Below are 19,994 nucleotides of genomic sequence, written 5' to 3' on the forward strand. Positions count from 1 at the left end.
AGTTTTCTGTGTATAAGATCGTATTATGTGCAAATTGAGATACTTTAACCTCTTTGTTACCAATTTGGATGCCCATTTTTTCTTTTTCTTTTTTTCTAGCCTAATTGCTCAGTGCTGAAAAAGGGCATCCTTGTCTAGTTCCCGTTCTCAAACGGAATGCTTTCAGTCTCACCATTTAGGATGATGTTGGCTGTTGGCTTTGTATAAATGTCATTTATTATGTTGAGGAATTTCCCTTCTATTTGTATTTTGCTGAGAGTTTTTTTTTTTAATCATGAATGTATGTTGAACTTTGTCAGATGCCTTTTCTGCATCCGCTGATAAGATCATGTGGTTCTTGTATTTTGTTTTGTTTAAGTGATGGATTACATTGACGGTTTTCCTACTGTTGAACCATTCCTGCATACCTGTTATGAATTCCACTTGGTCATGGTGAATTGTTTTTTCGATATGTTGAATTCTATTGGCTAGAATTTTGTTGAGGATTTTTGCATCTGTGTTCATGGGGGATGTTGGTCTGTAATTTTCTTTTTTTATGGTGTCCTTACCTGGTTTTTGTATCAGGGATATGCTGGCTTCATAGAATGAGTTTGGGAATATTTCATCCTTTTCTGTGCTCTGAAATACCTTTACTAGTAGTGGTGTTAACACTTCTCTGAATGTTTGGTAGAATTCTCCAGTGAAACTGTCAGGGCCTGGGCTTTTTTTTTGTTGGGAGTTTTAAAATTACCCTTTTAATCTTTTCTTTTATTATAGGTTTATTTAGTTGTTCTACTTTTGTGTTAGTTTAGGTAGGTGTGTTTCTAGAATTTTGTCCATTTCCTCTAGATTTTCAAATTTGTTAGAGTACAGGTTTTCTTAGTATTCTCTTATGATTCTTTTCGTTTCGTTGGGTCTGTAGTGATATTGCCCATTTCATTTCTTATTGGGGTTATTTGCTTCCTGTCCTGTTTCTCTTCTGTCAGTTTGGCCAATGGTTTATCGATTTTGTTGATTTTTTTCAGAGAACCAGGTTTTGGTCTTGTTAATTCTTTGAATTGTTTTTCTGCTTCATTTAATTCTGCTCTAATTTTTATTATTTGGTTTCTTTTGGTGCCCAAGGCCTTCTTTTGCTGCTTTCTTTTTACTTGTTCGAGTTGTAGGGTTAATGTTTCGATCTTAGCCTGTTGTCTTTTTGGATGTGTGCGTTTATTGATAATAAGTTGACCTCTGAGCACTGCTTTTGCCGTGTCTCAAAGGTTCTGGTAGGTTGTGTTTTCGTTCTCATTGGATTCTGTGAATTTCTTTATCTGCCCTTAATTTCTTCTCTAGCCTGGTAGTTTTTGAGCAAGGTGCTGTTCAGTTTCCATATGTTTGATTTTTTTTTCCTTGCTTTTTTTGTTACTGATTTCTGCTTTTATGGCTTTATGGTCAGAAAAGATGCTTTGTGACATTTTGATGCTTTGGATTCTGTTAAGGCTTGCTTTATGGCCTAATATGTGGTCTGTTCTGGAGACTGTTCCCTGTGCGTTGGAAAGGAAAGTATATTTGACTGCTGTTGGGCGAAGTGTTCTGTATGTCTATGAGATCAGGTTGGTTGATTGTGGCATTTAGATCTTCTGTGTCTTTATTGAGCTTCTTCCTGGATGTTCTGTCCTTCACCGAAAGTGGTGTGTTGAAGTCTCCTACTATTATTGTGGAGCTGTCTGTCTCTCTTTGCAATGCTGTTAGAGTTTGTTTGATGGATCCTGGCTGAAAACTGAGAATACCAGAAGGATGTTCACCTATGTTCTATTAACTATGCAAAGCCATTCAACTGTATGGATCAGAAGAAATTATTGATAACATTTCAAAGTATGGGAATTCCAGAGCACTTGATTATGTTCATAAGGAACCTGTACATAGACCAAGGCAGTTGTTGGGACAGGACAAGGGGATACTGTCTTAGGCTGGGTTCTATAGAGAAGCAAAACCAGTAATACATATTAATATACAGAGAGAGATTTATATTAAGGAAACAGTTCATGCGATTGTAGAATTTGGAATGTCCCAAGTCCTCGAATCAGGATAAACTCTTTTCCCAATCCACGGAGCAGCAGAAGCTGGTGAACCCAAGATGAGCAGGTTGGAGAGCAGGGATGCCGCTCACAGGTTGTCATGGTTGAGGAATCCTCAAGGTCAGTGGGCAAGATTGCAAGGCTTCTCTTGAGTCACTTAGCTGCAGGGGCTGGTGTGCCCAGGATAGGCAGATCAGGGAGCAGGACTCTTGCTTGCAGGCCGTGAAGATTGGTGAATTCCAGGATAGACAGGTAAGCTGCTAGCTCAAGTCCAAAGAACCAGAGGTCAGACAAGAGACAGCTGCTGGATCCAGAACAAGCCAATGACCTTTGCAAGGCTAGCAGGAAGGAAGTAGGTGGCAGAAGGTAGAGAGATGAAGGCTGAGGGGGTGGTGAGCCTCCACAGGCCCCACCCCCACCGATACCACTCAGCAGATTCCATCATGGAGGTGATCAAGTATCACATTTCAACAGGGAAGTGATCACAACATTATACAACTGCCAAAACACTGAGAATCATGGCCCAGCCAAGTTGACACACAGTCTTAACCATCACAGTTACTGAGTGGTTTAAAGTCAGGAAGGGTGCACATCAAGGTTGTATTCTTTCATCATACATATTTAGTGTATATGCTGAGCAAATAGTCAGAGAAGCTGGACTATATGAAAAAGAACGGGGCATCAGGATTGGAGGAAGACTCATTAACAACGTGCTTTATGCAGCTGATGTAACCATTCTTGCTGAAGGTGAAGAGGACTTGAAGCACTTACTAATGAAGATCAAAGACTGTAGCATTCAGTATGTATTACAACTCAATATAAAGAAAACAAAAATTGTCACAACTGGACCAATAAGCCACATCGTGATAAACCCAGAAAAGATTGAAGTTGCAAGGATTTCATTTTACTTGGATCCACAATCAATACCCGTGGAAGTAGCAGTCAGAAAATTAAAAGACGCTTTGCAATGGACAGATCTGCTTCAAAGGACCTCTTTAAAGTGTTGGAAAACAGAGATGTCACCTTGAAGACTAAGGTGTGCGTGACCCAAGCGCTGGTATTTTCAGTCACATTATATGCATGTGAAAGCTGGACGATGAATAAGGAAGACTGAAGAAGAATTGACACCTTTGAATTGTGGTGTTGGCAAAGAATATTGAATATACTGTAGACTGCCAAAATAACAGACAGATTTGTCTTGGAGGAAGTACAGCTATATAATGCTCTTTCAAAGCAAGAATGGTGAGACTTTGTCTCACATACTTTGGACATGTTGTCAGGAGGGATCAGTCCCTGGAGAAGGGCATCCTGCTTGGTAAAATACAGGGTCAGTAGAAAAGAGGAAGATCCTCAACGAGATGGGTTGACACAGTGGCTGCAACAATGGGCTCAAGCATAACAGCTATTGTAAGGATGGCGCAGGACCAGGCAACGTTTGTTTCTGTGGTACATAGAATCTCTGTGAGTCGGAATCAACTCGATTGGCCCAATGAGTTTGTTTTACGTTCTTTGGAACCCTGTTGTTGGGTGCGTAAATATTTACTATGGTTATGCCCCCCTGGTGTATTGACCCTTTAATTATTATATTGTATCCTTCATTATCTTTTGTGATGGGTTTTAAAGTCTATTTTGTCACAGATTAATGTTGCCACTCCTGCTCTTCTTTGATTGTTGTTTGCTTGATATATTTTTTTCCATCCTTTGAGTCTTAGTTTGTGTCTTTAAGTCTGAGGTATGTCTCTTGTCGCAGCAGGTAGATGGATCGTGTTTTGTTAATCCATTCTGCCAATCTCTGTCTCTTTATTGGTGCATTTTGTCTGTTTATATTCAGTATAATTATTGATAAGTATGAGTTCAGTGCTGTCATTTTGATGTCTTTCTTTTGTGTGTTGTTTACAGTTTGGTTGTTCCACTTAATTTTCTGTGCCGAGTCATTTTTCTTTATGTATTTTCTTTTCGGCTTTTTCATTTTTGCTCATTTTGTATTTGCAGAGTCTTTGTGTTTTTCTTTTGATGTGTGGGATTGTTTCTTTTGTGGTTACCTTAGTATTTACCCTATTTTTCTAAATTTAAACCAGTCTTTTATTTCTTTATATTGCCTTGACTTCCTCTCCATTTGAAAGATCTATGACTACATTTTTTTAGTCCCCATATTTTGTTTTAATGATGTCATCTTTTACATATGGACGTCTCTCGGTCCCTATTTTCATTTAGCTTTGATTTATTTTTGTGACTTCCCTATCTGGGTTGATACGTGGTTGCTCTGTCCTGTGTTCTAGCCTGGGGTTGTTACCTGATGTTATTGATTTCTAACCAGAGGACTCCCTTTAGAATTTCTTATAATTTTGGTTTGGTTTTTGCAAATTACCAAAACTTCTGTTCATCTGGAAATGCCTTAATTTCACCATCATATTTGTGAGACAGTTTTACTGAATGTATTATTCTTGACTGGCAATTTTTTTCCTTCAAGGCTTTATATATGTCATCCCATTGCCTTCTTGCCTGCATGGTTTCTGCTGAATAGTCCTAGCTAGCTTAAATCTTATTGACTCTCCTTTGTAGATGACTTTTTGTTTATCCCTAGCCACTGGTCATGTTCTCTCTTTATTTTTGTTTTGGCTAGTTTGATTATAATATTTCTTGGTGACTTTCTTTTGGGTCCTACCTTATGTGGGGTTCAAAGAATATCTTGGATAGCTATCTTCTCATCTTTCACAATATCAGGGAAGTTTTCTGCCAACAAATCTTCAATAATTCTCTCTGTATTTTCTGTTATCCCTCACTGTTCTGGTACTCCAGTCACTTGTAGGATATTCCTCTTGATAGAGTCCTGCATAATTCTTGGGGTTTCTTCATTTTTTTTTAATTCTTTTATTTTTTCACAAATACATTGGTGGCAAGTGCTTTATCTTCAGTCTTACTAATTCTGACTTCCATTGCCTCAGTTTTGCTCCTGTGACTTTCTATTGAGTTATCTAATTCTGAAATTTTATTGTTAATCTTCAGAATTTCTGTTTGCTATCTCTCTATGGATTCTTGCAGCCTGTTGAATTTGTCATTGTGCTTTTCTATAATCTTAAGTTCTTCTGTTCCTTTATCTGTATGTTCCTTGGCTTGTTTTATATTTTACCTGATCTCCTGAAGAGTTCTGTATATTAATTTTTTGCATTCTACCTCTGGTAATTCCAAGGAGTTTCCTTCCTCTGGAAGATTTCTTGATTCTTTGTTTTGGGAGCTTGATGAAGCCGTCATGGTCTGCCTCTTTATGTGATTTGATATTGACTGTTGTCTCCGAGCCATCAATAAGTTGTTATATTTATTCATGTTTTCTTACTGTGTCCTAGCTTATTTTGTTTTGTTTTTATATGCGCAAATAGGCTGCTCGAGTGAGCTAGTTTGATTATTGGCGCCTTTGAAGCTGTAATGTCTTGTCAGCAGGTGGTTAGAGCTGTTACTAAGTATGTGAGCCCAGGAGTCCATTGACTTTTCTTGCATGGATTAAGCTCAGGTGTCTAGATAGTCACCATGTTTGTGGTGCAGGATCTTACCTACAGTCCTAGACAAGCAGGGGTGATTGGAATAGGCACAGGTATCTGATTGTAGTAAGGAGGTCATGTGCTGAGTAAGGCAGGGGGCTGATGGGTGCTCTTGAGTGTCTGGGAGGAAAGCGTGTCCTTGTTCCTGAGAGAGTGTACACAGATGGGTTTTGCAGTGGGACTGTGAGCACCCAGTGCTGTTGGCTGTAAGGACCGGGAGGCACCACTTATTCTTGGACCCCTGTGGCAGATGGGTAGGTGGTATGGGTGGAGCCACCAGTCCTCAGGCCCCTGATGTGGGTATGTGAGGACCCTGCCTAATGGGCTGAACGGTGTCAGATGTCACAAACCTGCCAGTCTACCATATAGCTGTTATAATGAAGTTAGGCATCAAGTGTACATACCCTGTTGTACTGGGCTAATGAGGGCCTACACTGTTGAAATGGTCCCACATAAGTCTGTGCATGGGTGAAAGGCATTCAGAGTCCATGGACCCCTTATGCCTGTGCCTAGGCAAACGAGCTGTATCTGTCCTGAGTTCCTGGCTTAGGGCAGCTGGTAGATTATTTTTTCCTGTTTGTTAATTCACTCCCTCTCCCAGGCCAGAAGAATGACTCAGGGCACATGAGGAGCCCTACTTCCAGCCCAGGGGATGCGGCCAGGCAGTCACTGGAGCGGACCCAGGACCCTTTGCAGAGCGGGGAGGGAGCAGGGAGAGCGCTTCTTCTCAAATGAGGATGTTTTTTCATCCACATGATAATGTTAGACGCGTGTACTTATCTGTTGCTGATTGAGGGCCGCTTCTCACTCGTTCTGGAGGGTTGAGCCACTCTCCACTGCTCAGTCTCTCCCGACGTGGAAAACACGTCCTGAGCACCACTGCATCCCTTACCAGGCTCATCAATCCATCTGGCCTGCAGGTGCGGGTTCCCATTGGGTCAGGTCTGGCAACTCCTTGCTGCTTCTGAACCTGCTCCTGAACTTTTTCTCCCTCCTCCTGCCACTCAGTCTGAATCCTCAACTTTGCCTTTGATGTTCAGCACTCCTGGATTGTCACATAAAATCGATTCACTTGTTTTTTTGGGGGGGACTTTTTTGTAAGAGGGAACACCAGAAGCGTCTGACTGCTCCACTGTCTTGGCCTCGCCTCTACCACTCATTTATGAACTCACTGAAAACTGGCATTCTCTACTTTTTTTTTCTACTAACTTTAACCATTAATGACCTGGTGATGCAGTGGATACTAGTTTTTAATTTTTAATTTTCTGTGGCATTTGTTAAAGATAAACCTCTATTCCCTCTTCCCCATGGTAGCCATCTCTTCCCTGACTTTCATGGTTCTCTTGGTAGTATAATCCTTTTTTGCCTCTATTTCTTTTCATTATCCTTTGCTGAATTCTGCTCTTTTACCTTGCCTTTAAATGTTTTTTTTTTAGGAAACGGGGAGTTACTACTGAAGAAGTACTAAGTTTCTGTTTGCGGTGACAAAAAGCTTTTGGAAATAGTAGTGATGGTCGCACAACACGTTGAATGTAATGACCATCACTGAATTGTATACCTAAAAATGGTTTAAATGGCAAATTTTTGTTATATATATTTCACCCTAATAAAATTAAAAACAAACAAAAAAGCCTATGGTTCCCCAGTTTAAATGAGGTTCCTCATTGCCAGCCAGGAAAATGGCCAAGCTCTTAATGTAGCTTCCAAGCTTTCAGGCCTGGCCCCTATTTACCTTACTTTGTTTCTCTTTCCTTCTACCATATAACATAGTGTTTGTAGTTCACAGCTGTTCCATTTTCTTTTATTCATGCTTTTGAGGATTTCTGTCCCTAACAAATACCTATTTACCTTTAAAAGTTCTGCCCCTGTGTCTCAGTCTTAATCCAGTCAATGACTTGTACTTTTTATTGTTATTTTAAAAAAGTGAGTATTTATGTTACTGCAGTTATCATGCTCTCTTATAATCTGTACCCACTAGGCAGTGAATTCCTGTCACTCTTCTGTAGGGTGTGGCGTATCTGTAGTGCTGGCATATCATAAGTGCTCAGTCTGTGTTAGTTGAGTTTATTTATTCATGAGAAAATCATTTGGTTGTCAAATTGAACTTGTTTATTGTTGTTATATGCTGTTGAGTCGAGTTCAACTCATAGTGACCCTGTAGGACAGAGTAGAACTGCCTCATAGGGTTTCCAAGGAGCAGCTGGTAGATTCGAACTGTGGACCTTTTGGTTAGCAGCTATAGCTCTTAACCACTGTGCCACCAGGGCTCCGAACCTTTATATAGGTACATACATAGCAAATTTGATCCTCTTTAGAAGGTGGTTTGTACTGAAGGATTTAATTTAGTAGGTGGGGACTAAGGAATTAGTCTAGTTTTTTTTTTTTTAATAGAGCTAGCTTTTTAAATGGACTAAAATTAGAAAATTTAACCTGCTTTTAAGTGTATTAAGATGTATTTTTATAGAAAAAACAACTATTTCAGCTACTCATAAAGTACTTATTGTGCATTTTTGAAAATAGCAATTTATAAGAGAAGCTACCATTGACATTTACTTAACATTTTGGCTATGTTCCAATTGCTGTGGATATGGAAGTTTTGAAAATACTTATAGCTCTTTATACCTGTACTGAAGATCAGTTTATAAACATTCTTCCCTTTCTTCTTTGTTTTTTATCATTGTGAAGGAAGTAGGCTTTTCCTGTTTTTTCAAAGAGGTGTTTGGATTCTCTTTTCGGAGGGGAGGTGTTTGAAACAGGATATAGTTCTAAGGAAATTAGATGTGAATTTTTATATAAGATTTTATCTTCATTTTCTTTTTTAAAAAGAAACAAATCAGTAAAGCTTGTGTGTAGCCCTGACTATATGTCTTTGATCACTAAGTGTTGAGTGTATGCAAGGAACATAAAACAGATAAATCTGATTGAAATCTTTTCTGGGTGGGATTTGTGCTGCCTTTTTTTTTTTTTTTTTGGTAATTGCATTCTTAGAACTTTGGACAACCGAGGAACTGTAGACTGATTTCTTCCTGTTTGTACTACTATTGAGATTTCTTTTTCTTTTTTTTTCCCCCTTAATTTCTCTATATTGAAACTATCAAATTGCACTTTTTCGAGGAAGTCAGTGTTTTACTATCTGTCCCTGAATTTGCCTTCTCTGAAGTCACTGTATTTTACTGAGGATAATAACTACTTATTTCTTAGGGTTGTTGTGAGGAATTCATGTATAGCATCTAACATAATGCCTGGCCTAGCATAGCTACTCCATAAATGGTACTGTGTTGAAACATTTCTTCCTCCCTATAGTTTAGCCTAATGTTTTTAGATTTTTCTTGGTTGATTATTATATTTATGTTGCCGCAACTTAATATATTTGTATTTTCTGGCAATGAGGCTGTAGCACTTTATAGACTGATGGTAAGTTGGCTGCTACGTTAATTTGCTTTGTGATTAGCTAATGAGCCTCTAACTGTATTGGAATATATAGCATGTCAGAAGACTCAACATTGAATTCTTTCATAAACTTTAAGCATTTTCTTGCCCTATGAATTGAATATTTTAAATTTTTGGGTCCTTGTACCTGATCAGCTTCAGGGTTTCTCGTTCTCTAGGCATTTTAACATGCTGATTCTTTGTAATCAGAGGCTTCTATGGCACCAGTGGCGTGGCTATTCTGTTGATGATGAACATTCATCTCTTTAAAGTAATAGAACTGGTTCTTATCCTTATCTAGTTTCCAATCGGAGGCCCTATCGGCAGTACTACGTGGAGGCTTTTGGAGACCCTTCTGAGAGAGCCTGGGTGGCTGGAAAAGCAATCGTCATGTTTGAAGGCAGACATCAATTCGAAGAGCTACCTGTCCTTAGGAGAAGAGGGAAGCAGAAAGAAAAAGGATATAGGCATAAGGTAAAAAATAAAACAATCCTCTTTTAAATTATCTACTTGGGGGTGAGAGGGCAAGGAGGAAGCAGGGAGAAAGTATTAGGTTTTTGGGACATAAGCTCTTTCCTTTGGTAGTAGGATATCTGTGAAAAATAACTGAGAAGCAGTTATTTGGTTGTTGTTGTTTGTATTTATATTCAAATTTTGGCTACCTTTGCCATGTCTTTTAGAGAAGTAGTAGTACAACATGGCATGACCAGTCTTCTCTGGCTCTATCTTATATAAGAAGAAAGTAATCAGCACAATGAAATATTCTATTTCTCATTGTCTGGATTAATTATTTTTCTTAAAAATGAGAAAGATAAGACTTTTTCTTGTTGTGTTGTTTCATCTTTTTTTCAATCTTTAAACTTGCAGTTTCTTATCTGGTTATAGTTTAATCAAGAACAGTGTGTTTTTCTTTCTTTTGTTTGATATTTTGTGTTAAAGTTGGCCTAGTAAAATTATGACTTATTTTCTTTTAATACTCCTTTATAGTCAGTTCTAGGAGGGGAAGTAGTTGCAGTTTCATGCTCCTCTGTGATTACATACTTGTAAATTGTTTTTAGTAAATCATAATTAGGATAATTAAGAGGCAGTATATGGGCCCTGCCACTTTTAACTTCTTTAAAACCAATATAATAGCATCTATCTTGTAGAACTGCCGTGAGGATTAGAAATAAATACAATATGTCATAAGGTTGATGCTCCAAAAAATTAGTATCTGCTGCTGTTAGGATGAAGGATGCTAACTGCATCCTTTCTTATAGTTTGGCTGGTTGTTGGTGGGGAGGTATCTGAAGTGCTTTTGTGTCAAGCCTTTAGCTATGTAGATTTACCAACTTGCTTTTCAGAGGAATTCACTAGGGCTTTCAAATTTTGGGAAATTGATTTACTCTGGTCACAGTCATGAGAATTAGTGAGTGAGAAAGAGTGTGTTTGCGTGTAAAATGAACCGAGTGGTCAGTTTATTGCCTTATTAAGAGGAGTCCACTTACCCAGTGACCTGAATTTTTATATACTGTGCTGAACATCCCTTCACAAATATTAAAGTATTTATGAACACTAACTGGTAGTTACAGCCTTGATTAGCATATATTGTATGAAGTCAGGGAAGGAAATAAGAGCCTGGAAAATTAGGTATATTTCACAGAGCCTCAGTGTCCTCATGCTGTGAGGAAACAACAAAAAAAGAGCATATCCGATTTGTTATACCTGCCTGAAATATATGATTAAGCCCAGGAGATAGTTTTATAATCCAAGCTGTATGTATCGTGTATAAGAATCTTGATTAGCCAGGAGTCCAGTGATAACCAGAGGTTCGAGTTTCTTGTTCCCTAGGGGCAGTTCTGTTCTGTCCTGTAGGGTCGCTGTGAGTCGGAATCGACTCCATGGCAACGGGTATGGTATGTATGGGTAGGAGTAGTTCTGACCTGGTTATTTCTCCTGCTCTGTTTTTTCCATATTCCTTTTCTTTAGCCTTTTGCTTTCCCATTTGTGCAACTGATCGTGTGCTTGTCCTTCTTAAATTGGGAAGAAAATAAATCCTAATTCTAAGGTGCTTAAGGGGTAGGCAGGAAGGGTCTTGAGTATTCCTTGATTTAGAAATGGTGGCGTTTTCAGTTTTAATCTATGTAATGGTCTATTCCTTTGTGCTTATAGAGGCAGGAAGGATGGAGGGTTTGTGGGATCAACCCTTTCTCTAATGATAGATCATAGTGGTAACAGTAGTGTTTGGGAATCCCCACTGGGTAAGTTCTAGGTGAACTGTGGTTGCTAACCACCTGGCCAGTTCCATTTAAGAAGCCTTGGAGAGGTGCAGTAAGGTTTGGGAAAAAAGCTTTTTGATTTGAGAGATGTTTACTGATCATCTCTTTGTTTTCTCTCCCATTCTGTTGATAAGTGATACTCTTTTTTTTTTTTCTTCCTTTAAATTCTAGGTTCCTCAGAAAATTTTGAGTAAATGGGAAGCCAGTGTTGGTCTTGCTGAACAGTATGATGTTCCCAAAGGGCCAAAGAACCGAAAATGTGTCAGAAGTTCGATCAAGTTGGACAGTGAGGAGGATATGCCTTTTGAGGACTGTACAAATGACCCTGAATCAGAACATGATCTTTTGCTTAATGGCTGTTTGAATTCTCTGGCTTTTGACTCTGAACATTCTGCAGATGAGAAGGAAAAGCCATGTGCTAAGTCTCGAGTCAGAAAGAGCTCTGATAATCCAAAAAGGACTAGTGTGAAAAAGAGCCACATGCAATTTGAAGCACATAAGGAAGAACGGAGGGGAAAGATTCCAGAGAACCTTGGCCTAAACTTTATTTCTGGGGATGTATCTGATAAGCAGGCCTCTAATGAACTTTCCAGGATAGCAAACAGCCTCACAGGGTCCAACACTGCCCCAAGAAGTTTCCTGTTTTCTTCTTGTGGAAAAAACACTGCAAAGAAAGAATTTGAGAGTTCAAATTGTGACTCTTTACTGGGCTTGCCTGAGGGTGCCTTGATCTCTAAACGTTCTGGGGAAAAGAAGAAACCCCAAAGAGGTCTGGTTTGCAGTTCAAAGGTGCAGCTCTGCTATATTGGAGCGGGTGATGAGGAAAAGCGAAGTGATTCCATTAGCATCTGTACCACTTCTGATGATGGAAGCAGTGATCTGGATCCTGTAGATCAGAGCTCAGAGTCTGATAACAGTGTCCTTGAAATTACGGATGCTTTTGATAGAACTGAGAACATGTTATCCATGCAGAAAAATGAAAAGATAAAGCATTCTCGGTTTCCTGCCACAAACACTAGGGTAAAAGCAAAGCAAAAGTCCCTCATTACCAACTCACATACAGACCACTTAATGGATTGTACTAAGACGGCAGAGCCTGGAACTGAGACATCTCAGGTTAATCTCTCTGATCTTAAGGCATCCACCCTTGTCTGTAAACCCTCCTCGGACTTTAGAAATGACAGTCTCCCTCCAAAATTCAACACATCACCAAGCATTTCCAGTGAGAACTCACTAATAAAGGGTGCAAATACAAATCAAGCTCTGTTACATTCAAAAAGTAAACAGCCCAAGATCCGAAGTATAAAATGCAAACACAAAGAAAATCCAGTTGTGGTAGAACCCCCAGCTACAAATGAGGACTGTAGTTTGAAATGCTGCTCTTCTGATACCAAAGGCTCTCCTTTGGCCAGCATTTCCAAAAGTGGGAAAGTGGATGGGCTGAAACTACTGAGCAACATGCATGAGAAAACCAGGGATTCGAGTGACATAGAAACAGCAGTGGTGAAACACGTTCTGTCTGAGTTGAAGGAACTCTCCTATAGATCCTTAAGTGAGGATGTCAGTGATTCTGGAACATCAAAGCCATCAAAACCATTACTTTTTACTTCTGCCTCTGGCCAGAATCATATACCGATTGAACCAGACTACAAATTCAGCACATTACTAATGATGTTGAAAGATATGCATGATAGTAAGACCAAGGAGCAACGGTTGATGACTGCTCAAAACCTGGTCTCCTATCGGAGTCCTGGTCCTGGGGATTGTTCTACTAGTAGTCCTGCAGGGGTTTCTAGGATCTTGGTTTCAGGAGGCTCCAACCACAATTCAGAAAAAAATGGAGATGGCACTCAGGACTCAGCCCATCCCAGCCCTAGTGGGGGCGACGCTGTACTGTCTGGGGAGTTGTCTACCTCCTTACCTGGCTTAGTGTCTGACAGAAGAGATCTTCCTGCTTCTGGGAAAAGTCGTTCAAACTGTGTTACTAGGCGCAACTGTGGGCGATCAAAGCTGTCATCCAGATTGCAAGATGGTTTTTCAGCCCAGTTGGGAAAGAACACAGTGAACCGGAAGGCCTTAAAAACAGAGCGCAAAAGAAAATTGAACCGGATTCCAGGTGTGACTCTTCAGGCTGCGCTGCAAGGAGACAGAGAAAATGGAGCCTCAGTGAGTGTCTCTTCAAGGGGTGGGGGAGAAGACCATGGTAAAGAAGAGCCCCTTCAATTAAAGGGCCATTTAACAAGTGAAGATTGTGACCATTTTTCTGATGTTCATTTTGGTAACAAGGTCAAACAGTCTGACCTTGATAAAATTCCTGAGAAAGCCCCCTCTTTTGAAAACAGAAAAGGCCCAGAACTGGACTCCGAAATGAACAGTGAGAATGATGGACACAATGGTGTACATCAAGTGGTGCCTAAAAAGCGGTGGCAGCGTTTAAACCAAAGGCGCACTAAACCTCGTAAGCGCACTAACAGATTTAGGGAGAAAGAAAACTCTGAGGGTGCCTTTGGGGTCTTGCTTCCTGGTGACCCTGTGCAGAAGGGGGGTGACTTCTCTGAGCATAGACCTCCTACTTCGACAAACGTACTGGAAGATGCACTGACAGATCCGAATTGTGCAGGCCGCTTAGATTCAGCTGGGCCACGGTTGAATGTTTGTGATAAGACCAGTGCTAGCACTGAGGAGATGGAAAAGGAACCAGGAATTCCCAGTTTGACCCCCCAGTCTGAGCTCCCGGAACCAGGTAAGGACTTCCACCTATGATAGAAGGGGAGCAGTGAAGATGATGATAATGTTGCCCTTCTGAAGTTGGTCTGTTTTAATGGAAGGGTTAAGTGTGAGTTGGGATGGAAGGATTATCCTATGACATGAAGAAAGGGCTTTATGTAGAAGGATATGAATTTTGAGGACTGGGTATCTGTATACTCTCAGAAATTAAATTTCACCAGAGCTCGGTTTTTTTTTTTTCCTCCTTTTAGTTTGTCCCAAGAACATTTTTGCTCCTGTTCCCCCCATAATCTATGAAATTTTGGGGACTTAATCTGTTGCTGCAGGTAATTGAGTGGCTCTGTACTGTCACTTGAGTCCACTGCTTGAGAAATTTTAATCTAGTTGTTATATACTGAAAGTAAACAGCAGAAAGCAAATTTTATTGGATGCTAGCCTTCCTTTGACCACAACTTTTGAGAGGTCTATGTGTTACATAGAAAAAGTGAATGTGCTTTTTTAAAAAATGAAAGTATTCTATAATACTTATTTGAATATCTTATATGTCTTAAATCCCCTCTGGAATGAGGTTTGATAATAAATAAAAATGCTCGAAGCACCAGGGTGTCCTACCTTAGCAGCAGAAGGGAAATAGCAAAAGTCTTTGAAGATATTCCTGTTTAACACTGTGATTACTGAGGATAAAACTGAGTGTCCTTAAACGTAAGATTTCTGAAGTTATTTACTATATTAGATTCATTTTTTTAACAGTTTTTTTTGAGTTATCATTCACGTAACATAAAATTCATAAAACTTAAAGTTTACAATTCAGTGTTTTTTTAAGTATATTTACAGAGATGTGCATCAGTCAGCGTGATCAATTTTAGAACATTTTCATCACCCCAGAAAGGAACCGAGTACCCTTTACCAGTCTCCTTCTCCTTTCCTTCAGTTTATAGATTTGCCTATGTGTACATTTTATATAAATGGAATCATATATGTAGTATATGGGCTTTTGTGACTGGCTTCTTTCACTTACTGTAACGTTTACAAGGCCTGTCCATGTTGTAGCATGTATCGGACTTCATTCCTTTTTAGTGCTGAATAATTTTCCATTGTGTGGATGTATCACGTTTTATTTCTGTCTTCATTAGTTGATGGACATTTGGGTTGTTTTCAGTTTTTGCTGTTATGAATAATCTATGAAGATTTGTGTATAACTTTTTGTATGGACAGTTGTTTTCATTTCTTAGGTACTTTACATAAGAGTGGAATTGCTGGGTCATATGGTTGGCGTAGTGGTTAAGTGCTAAGGCTGCTAACCAAAGGGTTGGCAGTTCGAATCTGCCAGGCGCTCCTTGGAAACTCTGTGGGGCAGTTCTACTCTGTCCTATAGGGTCTCTATGAGTCAGAATAGACTCAATGGCACTGGGTTTTTTTTTTTTTTTTTTTTAATGTTTGGTAACTGTTAAACTGTTCAAGGAACTGCAAGACTGATTTCCAGAGTAGCTGTACTATTCCACATTCCTACCAGTAGGGTGTGAGGGTTCCAGTTTCTCCATATCCTCACCAATACTTGTTATTTATCTGACTTTTTGATTATAGCTGTTCTAGTTTTTTTTTTTAGTGTACATGAAGTGGTATCTCGCTGTGGTTTTGATTTGCATTTCCCGGATGAGTAATGACGTTAACCATCTTTTCATGTGTTTGTTGGCCATTTATATATCTTTTTTGGTAAAATCCGTATTCAAGTCCTTTGCCCATTTTTTGATTGTTTGTCTTTTTTGTTGAGTTGTAGGACTTCTTTATATATTCTGAATATTAAGTCTTTATCAGATACATGGTTCCCAAATATTTTCTCCCATTCTGTAGTTGTCTTTTTGTTGAAAAAGTCCTTTGATGCCCAAAACTTTTTACTTTTGATAAAGTTCAGTTTGTCATTTTTGTCCTTTGTTGCTCATTCATTTGGTCATGTCCAGGAATCTGTTGTCAAAAACTAGGTCTCGAAACATTACTCCTGTGTTTTGCTCTAAGAGTTTTATGGTTTTAGTTCTAACATTTGGCCATTGATTCATTTTGAGTTAATCTTCGTATATGGTGTGAAGTATGGGTCCAGTTTTGTTCTTTTGCATCTGGAGATCTAGTTGTCTCAGCACCATTTATTGAAGAGACTTTATTTCCCCCATTGAATGGACATAGCACCGTAGTTGAAAATCATTTGCACATATAGATGTTTGGGTTTATTTCTGGCCTCTTAATTTTATTCTGTGGTCTGTGTGCCTGTTATTATGTCAGTGGCACACTAGTTTGATTACTGTAGTTTTATGTATGTTTTGAAATCAGGAAGTATGAGTCCTCCTACTTTGTCCTTTTTTTTTTCAAAGCCACTTGCAGTTTCATATAAATGTGAGAATTGGCTTTTCCGTTTTTGCAAAGAAGCCTGTTGGGATTTTGTTAGGTTTTGTGTTGAATCCATAGGTCGCTTTGGGTAGCATTGACACCTTAACAATATTAAGTCTTCTAGTCCATGAACACATAATGTTTTCCCATTTGCCATCATCCCTTGGTATCTGCAGGGGGCTTGGTTCCAGGGTCCCCACAGATAGCAAAATCCGTGGGTACTCAAGTCTCATATAAAATTGCATAGTATTTTCATACAACCTATGCACTTTCTCATGTATACGTTAAATTATCTGTAGATTACTTATAATACCTAATACAGTGTAAATGCAATGGAAAAAGTTGTTTTATCACAATCAAAGACTTGCCCAGAAAGGTAGTCTAAATGCAATGGAAAAAGTTGTTTTATCACAATTGAAGACTTGCCCAGAAAGGTAGTCTTTCTCTTCTGTGAGTTTCTTGAGTTCATTAGGAATGCTGATGCTTCCTGGGCATCAGCCAGTGCCGATTGGCCCATGATCTTGAAGTTCTGGAGGCTGTAGTGCTTTACATAGCTAGCCAGCCATCCTTTCCTAGCCTTGAACTCCTTCCTCTCGCTTCCTCAACCCCCTCACACTTTACCTTTGAAGGATTACTTTGACCACTGAATTACTTCTTAGGAGCCAATTTTTCACAGAAACAAAGGGTGCACACAACATAAGTAGCGAACTTACGGGACGCTAGGTGAACAATGCTCAAACAACAAGTGCTGGAGAGAGACCGAGGATCTGTAAAATGGCGGGAGGCTACAGCAGGAGATGCCTACACATCACTTCATTCTTATGTATTCAGCATAGTGCTTGGTGCAAGGAGAATTCAGGTTTTGCTTTTTAGAACTACACCCCCCCCCACCCCCGAATATTTTCAATCCACAGTTGGTTGAATCCGTGGATGCGGAGGGCTGACTGTATTTAGGTCTTTTTAAATTTCTTTCAGCAACGTTTTATAGTTTATATTGTACAAATCTTTCACTTCCTTGATTAAATTTATTCCTAGATACTTTATTCTTCTGCATGCTATTGTAAGTGGAATTGCTTTTTTACTTTCCTTTTTAGATCGTGCATTGCTGCTATCTAGAAACCGAAGTGATTTTTGTGTGTTGACCTTGCAACTTGCTGAATTCACTTATAATTTCTAGTAGCTTTCTTGTGGATTCTTTGGGATTTTCTATATATAGGATCATATTTCTGATCTGTGATAAGATTTTAATTTGATAAGGGATTATGTCTAATCTGTAGGTCAATTTGGGCAGCCTTGCCATTTTAACAATATTAAGCCTTCTGTCTATGCATACAGATTTCTTTCCATTTATATAGGTCTTCTTTAATTTCTTACAATAACATTGTATAGTTTTCAGTGTACAAGTCTTACACTTCTTGTGTTAAATTTATCCCTAATTTTATTCTTTTTGATGCTATTATTTGTAATTGTTTTTTAAATGTAATTCTCAGATTGTTCATTACACGTATATGGAAATACAGATGACTTTTATATATTGATCTTGTATCCTGAAATCTTGCTGAACTTTTTATTAGCTCTAATAGTTTTTTCTTGGATTCCTTAGGATTTTCTACACACAAGATCGTGTCATCTGCAAATATAGTTTTACTTCTTCCTTTCTAATCTGGCTGTTTTTTCTTTCCCCTAGATTTTCTGGCTAGAGCCTCCAGTACAGTACTGAGTATAAACAGCAAGAGGGGAGCATCCTTGTCTGGTTCTTAATACTAAGTGGAAAGCAGTCGATCTTACAGTATTGATGTTTAACTGTGGGTTTCAAGGATGACCTGTTAGGTTGAGAAAGTACCTTTCTACTGCTAGTTTAATTTGTGAAATGGTTTTTCTGTATCAGTTGATACTAGCATGTGGTTTTTGTTGTTTGTTGTTAGGTGCTGTTGAGTTGGTTCCAACTTATTAGCAACCTTACGTGTAACAGAACAAAATGTTGCCCTGTCTGTTTATTAATATCATGTATTACCTTAATTGATTTTCATACCCCCCTGTACACCTCATTATGGACTAGCTCATTCTCTGACATGTCACATTTATGACAATAGTAAAAAAATCTATCTTTCTATCTCGCACATTAACAGTGTACGTCTGGCAGTAACGAACGCTGAGGTGCGAGGCAAGAGTAACTCTGGCGGCGATGGTTAAGGTTATGTGTCACCTTGGCTAGACTGTGAATCTGAGCGGTTTGGCAATTATGTGATGATGTAATTTGGCAGTTACGTAATGATGACTACATTTTGTGATCCCCTGTTTTTGCATGATACTGATTTTCACGTAATGACCTGGTCTGTGGAACCTAACTATGTTGGTAAGTGAGGAGTGGGTATGCTGAACATACCTTGTACTCCTGGGAAAATTCCTACTTGGTCACGATGTATAATCCTACTTTTGTATGTTACTGGATTCAACTTCCTGTATTTTGTTGAAGTTTGTCTTGTCTGTATTCATATTGGTCTGTAATTTTTGTGTGCTATTTTTGGTAACAGGGTAATACCGTTTTCATGGTATGAGTTGTGACACAAGTAGATTCTTAAGTAACACTTTCCCACAACTTGATTATGGCCCTTTCCTAATTTACTGACTTTTATTTTTCCCTGTCACTGTTCAGGGCTATATAGGTGGCTTTCAGTTCAAGTGTCAAATTTATGCCAGACTAGGAGAGAATTCTTTCGACATGATGTTTGTGCTTTTGCTCTAAAGTGTAGGGGTTTGCATCTCATTTCTCAGTTTTGCTGAGGTTCAAAGAATTTATCCCTTTCTTTTTCTCTGTGGTATTACTTTATTCCTTCTGGTTCTAGTTTTCTGTAGTAGATGTCAGACCCGGGGTAATGTTTATTCTTTGCCCAGGGCATTGCTATTCAAAGTAGAAACCAAAAACTCATTGCCATTTTGACTCATAGCAATCCTATAGGACAGAGAAGAACTGCCCCATAGAGTTTCCAAGGAGCGCCTGGTGGATTAAGACTGCCAACCTTTTGCTTTAGCGGCCATAGCTCTTAAGCACTGTGCCACCAGGGCTTCTGCTCAAATTAGGGTTGCCTGTAAACAGTCCCTATTGAGAGGAGATAAGTTTGTATATTGTGAACAGCCCTTTTTAAACTTTCATGGCAAAATAATCCTGTCTTTGAGTTCACTAATCAAAAAAAAAAAAAACTGGGCTTGTATTTTGTATGTTTTATTTTATTCTTCTAGTAATTCAAACATGATTCGAGAAGCAGTTGTTTGGGACACTTAGCTCCCACCTTCAGTCAGAATGTTAGTTTTCTCTTTTTTCAGTGCCAAGGAGAAGAGGTTTTTCTTTCTGGATTTTATGGCTTTTTTTTGGTGTGAATCTTATATCTTCTGGCTTTGGGTTGGAACTGCTTTCTAGTTAGCCTAATTCCATGTTTGGTTTAGCCTAGATTCCCCTACTTATGGCTCTAGAAGTCCTTATTTGAAGCTTCTGGTATCAGATTTCTTACCTAGCCCACTCTCCTGTCCATACTTGCCTACTTTTCATCCAGGTCCTTTTTCTTTGGCATCCTTTCCCTTCTGCAGTGCCTTTATAGACCTGCTCTATAGCTAGCAAATATGGTCAGGTG

The 19,994-nt window shown here is 39.0% G+C and overlaps 1 protein-coding gene across 8 annotated transcripts in view; it reads left to right on the forward strand.

Moving 5' to 3' along the window:
• NSD1 (nuclear receptor binding SET domain protein 1) overlaps positions 1-19,994 on the forward strand; it is a 209,389-nt gene that overhangs the window by 101,508 nt on the left and 87,887 nt on the right. For all 8 annotated transcript variants that reach the window (XM_023551797.2, XM_023551818.2, XM_003404684.4 and 5 more), the window contains 2 exons: positions 9,303-9,475; positions 11,431-14,002. In XM_023551797.2, the coding sequence (XP_023407565.1) occupies positions 9,303-9,475; positions 11,431-14,002 (2,745 nt within the window). The remainder of the gene's footprint in view (positions 1-9,302; positions 9,476-11,430; positions 14,003-19,994) is intronic.

The sequence above is a fragment of the Loxodonta africana genome, chromosome 2 (assembly GCF_030014295.1).
Source record: "Loxodonta africana isolate mLoxAfr1 chromosome 2, mLoxAfr1.hap2, whole genome shotgun sequence".
Taxonomy (NCBI): Eukaryota; Metazoa; Chordata; class Mammalia; order Proboscidea; family Elephantidae; genus Loxodonta; species Loxodonta africana.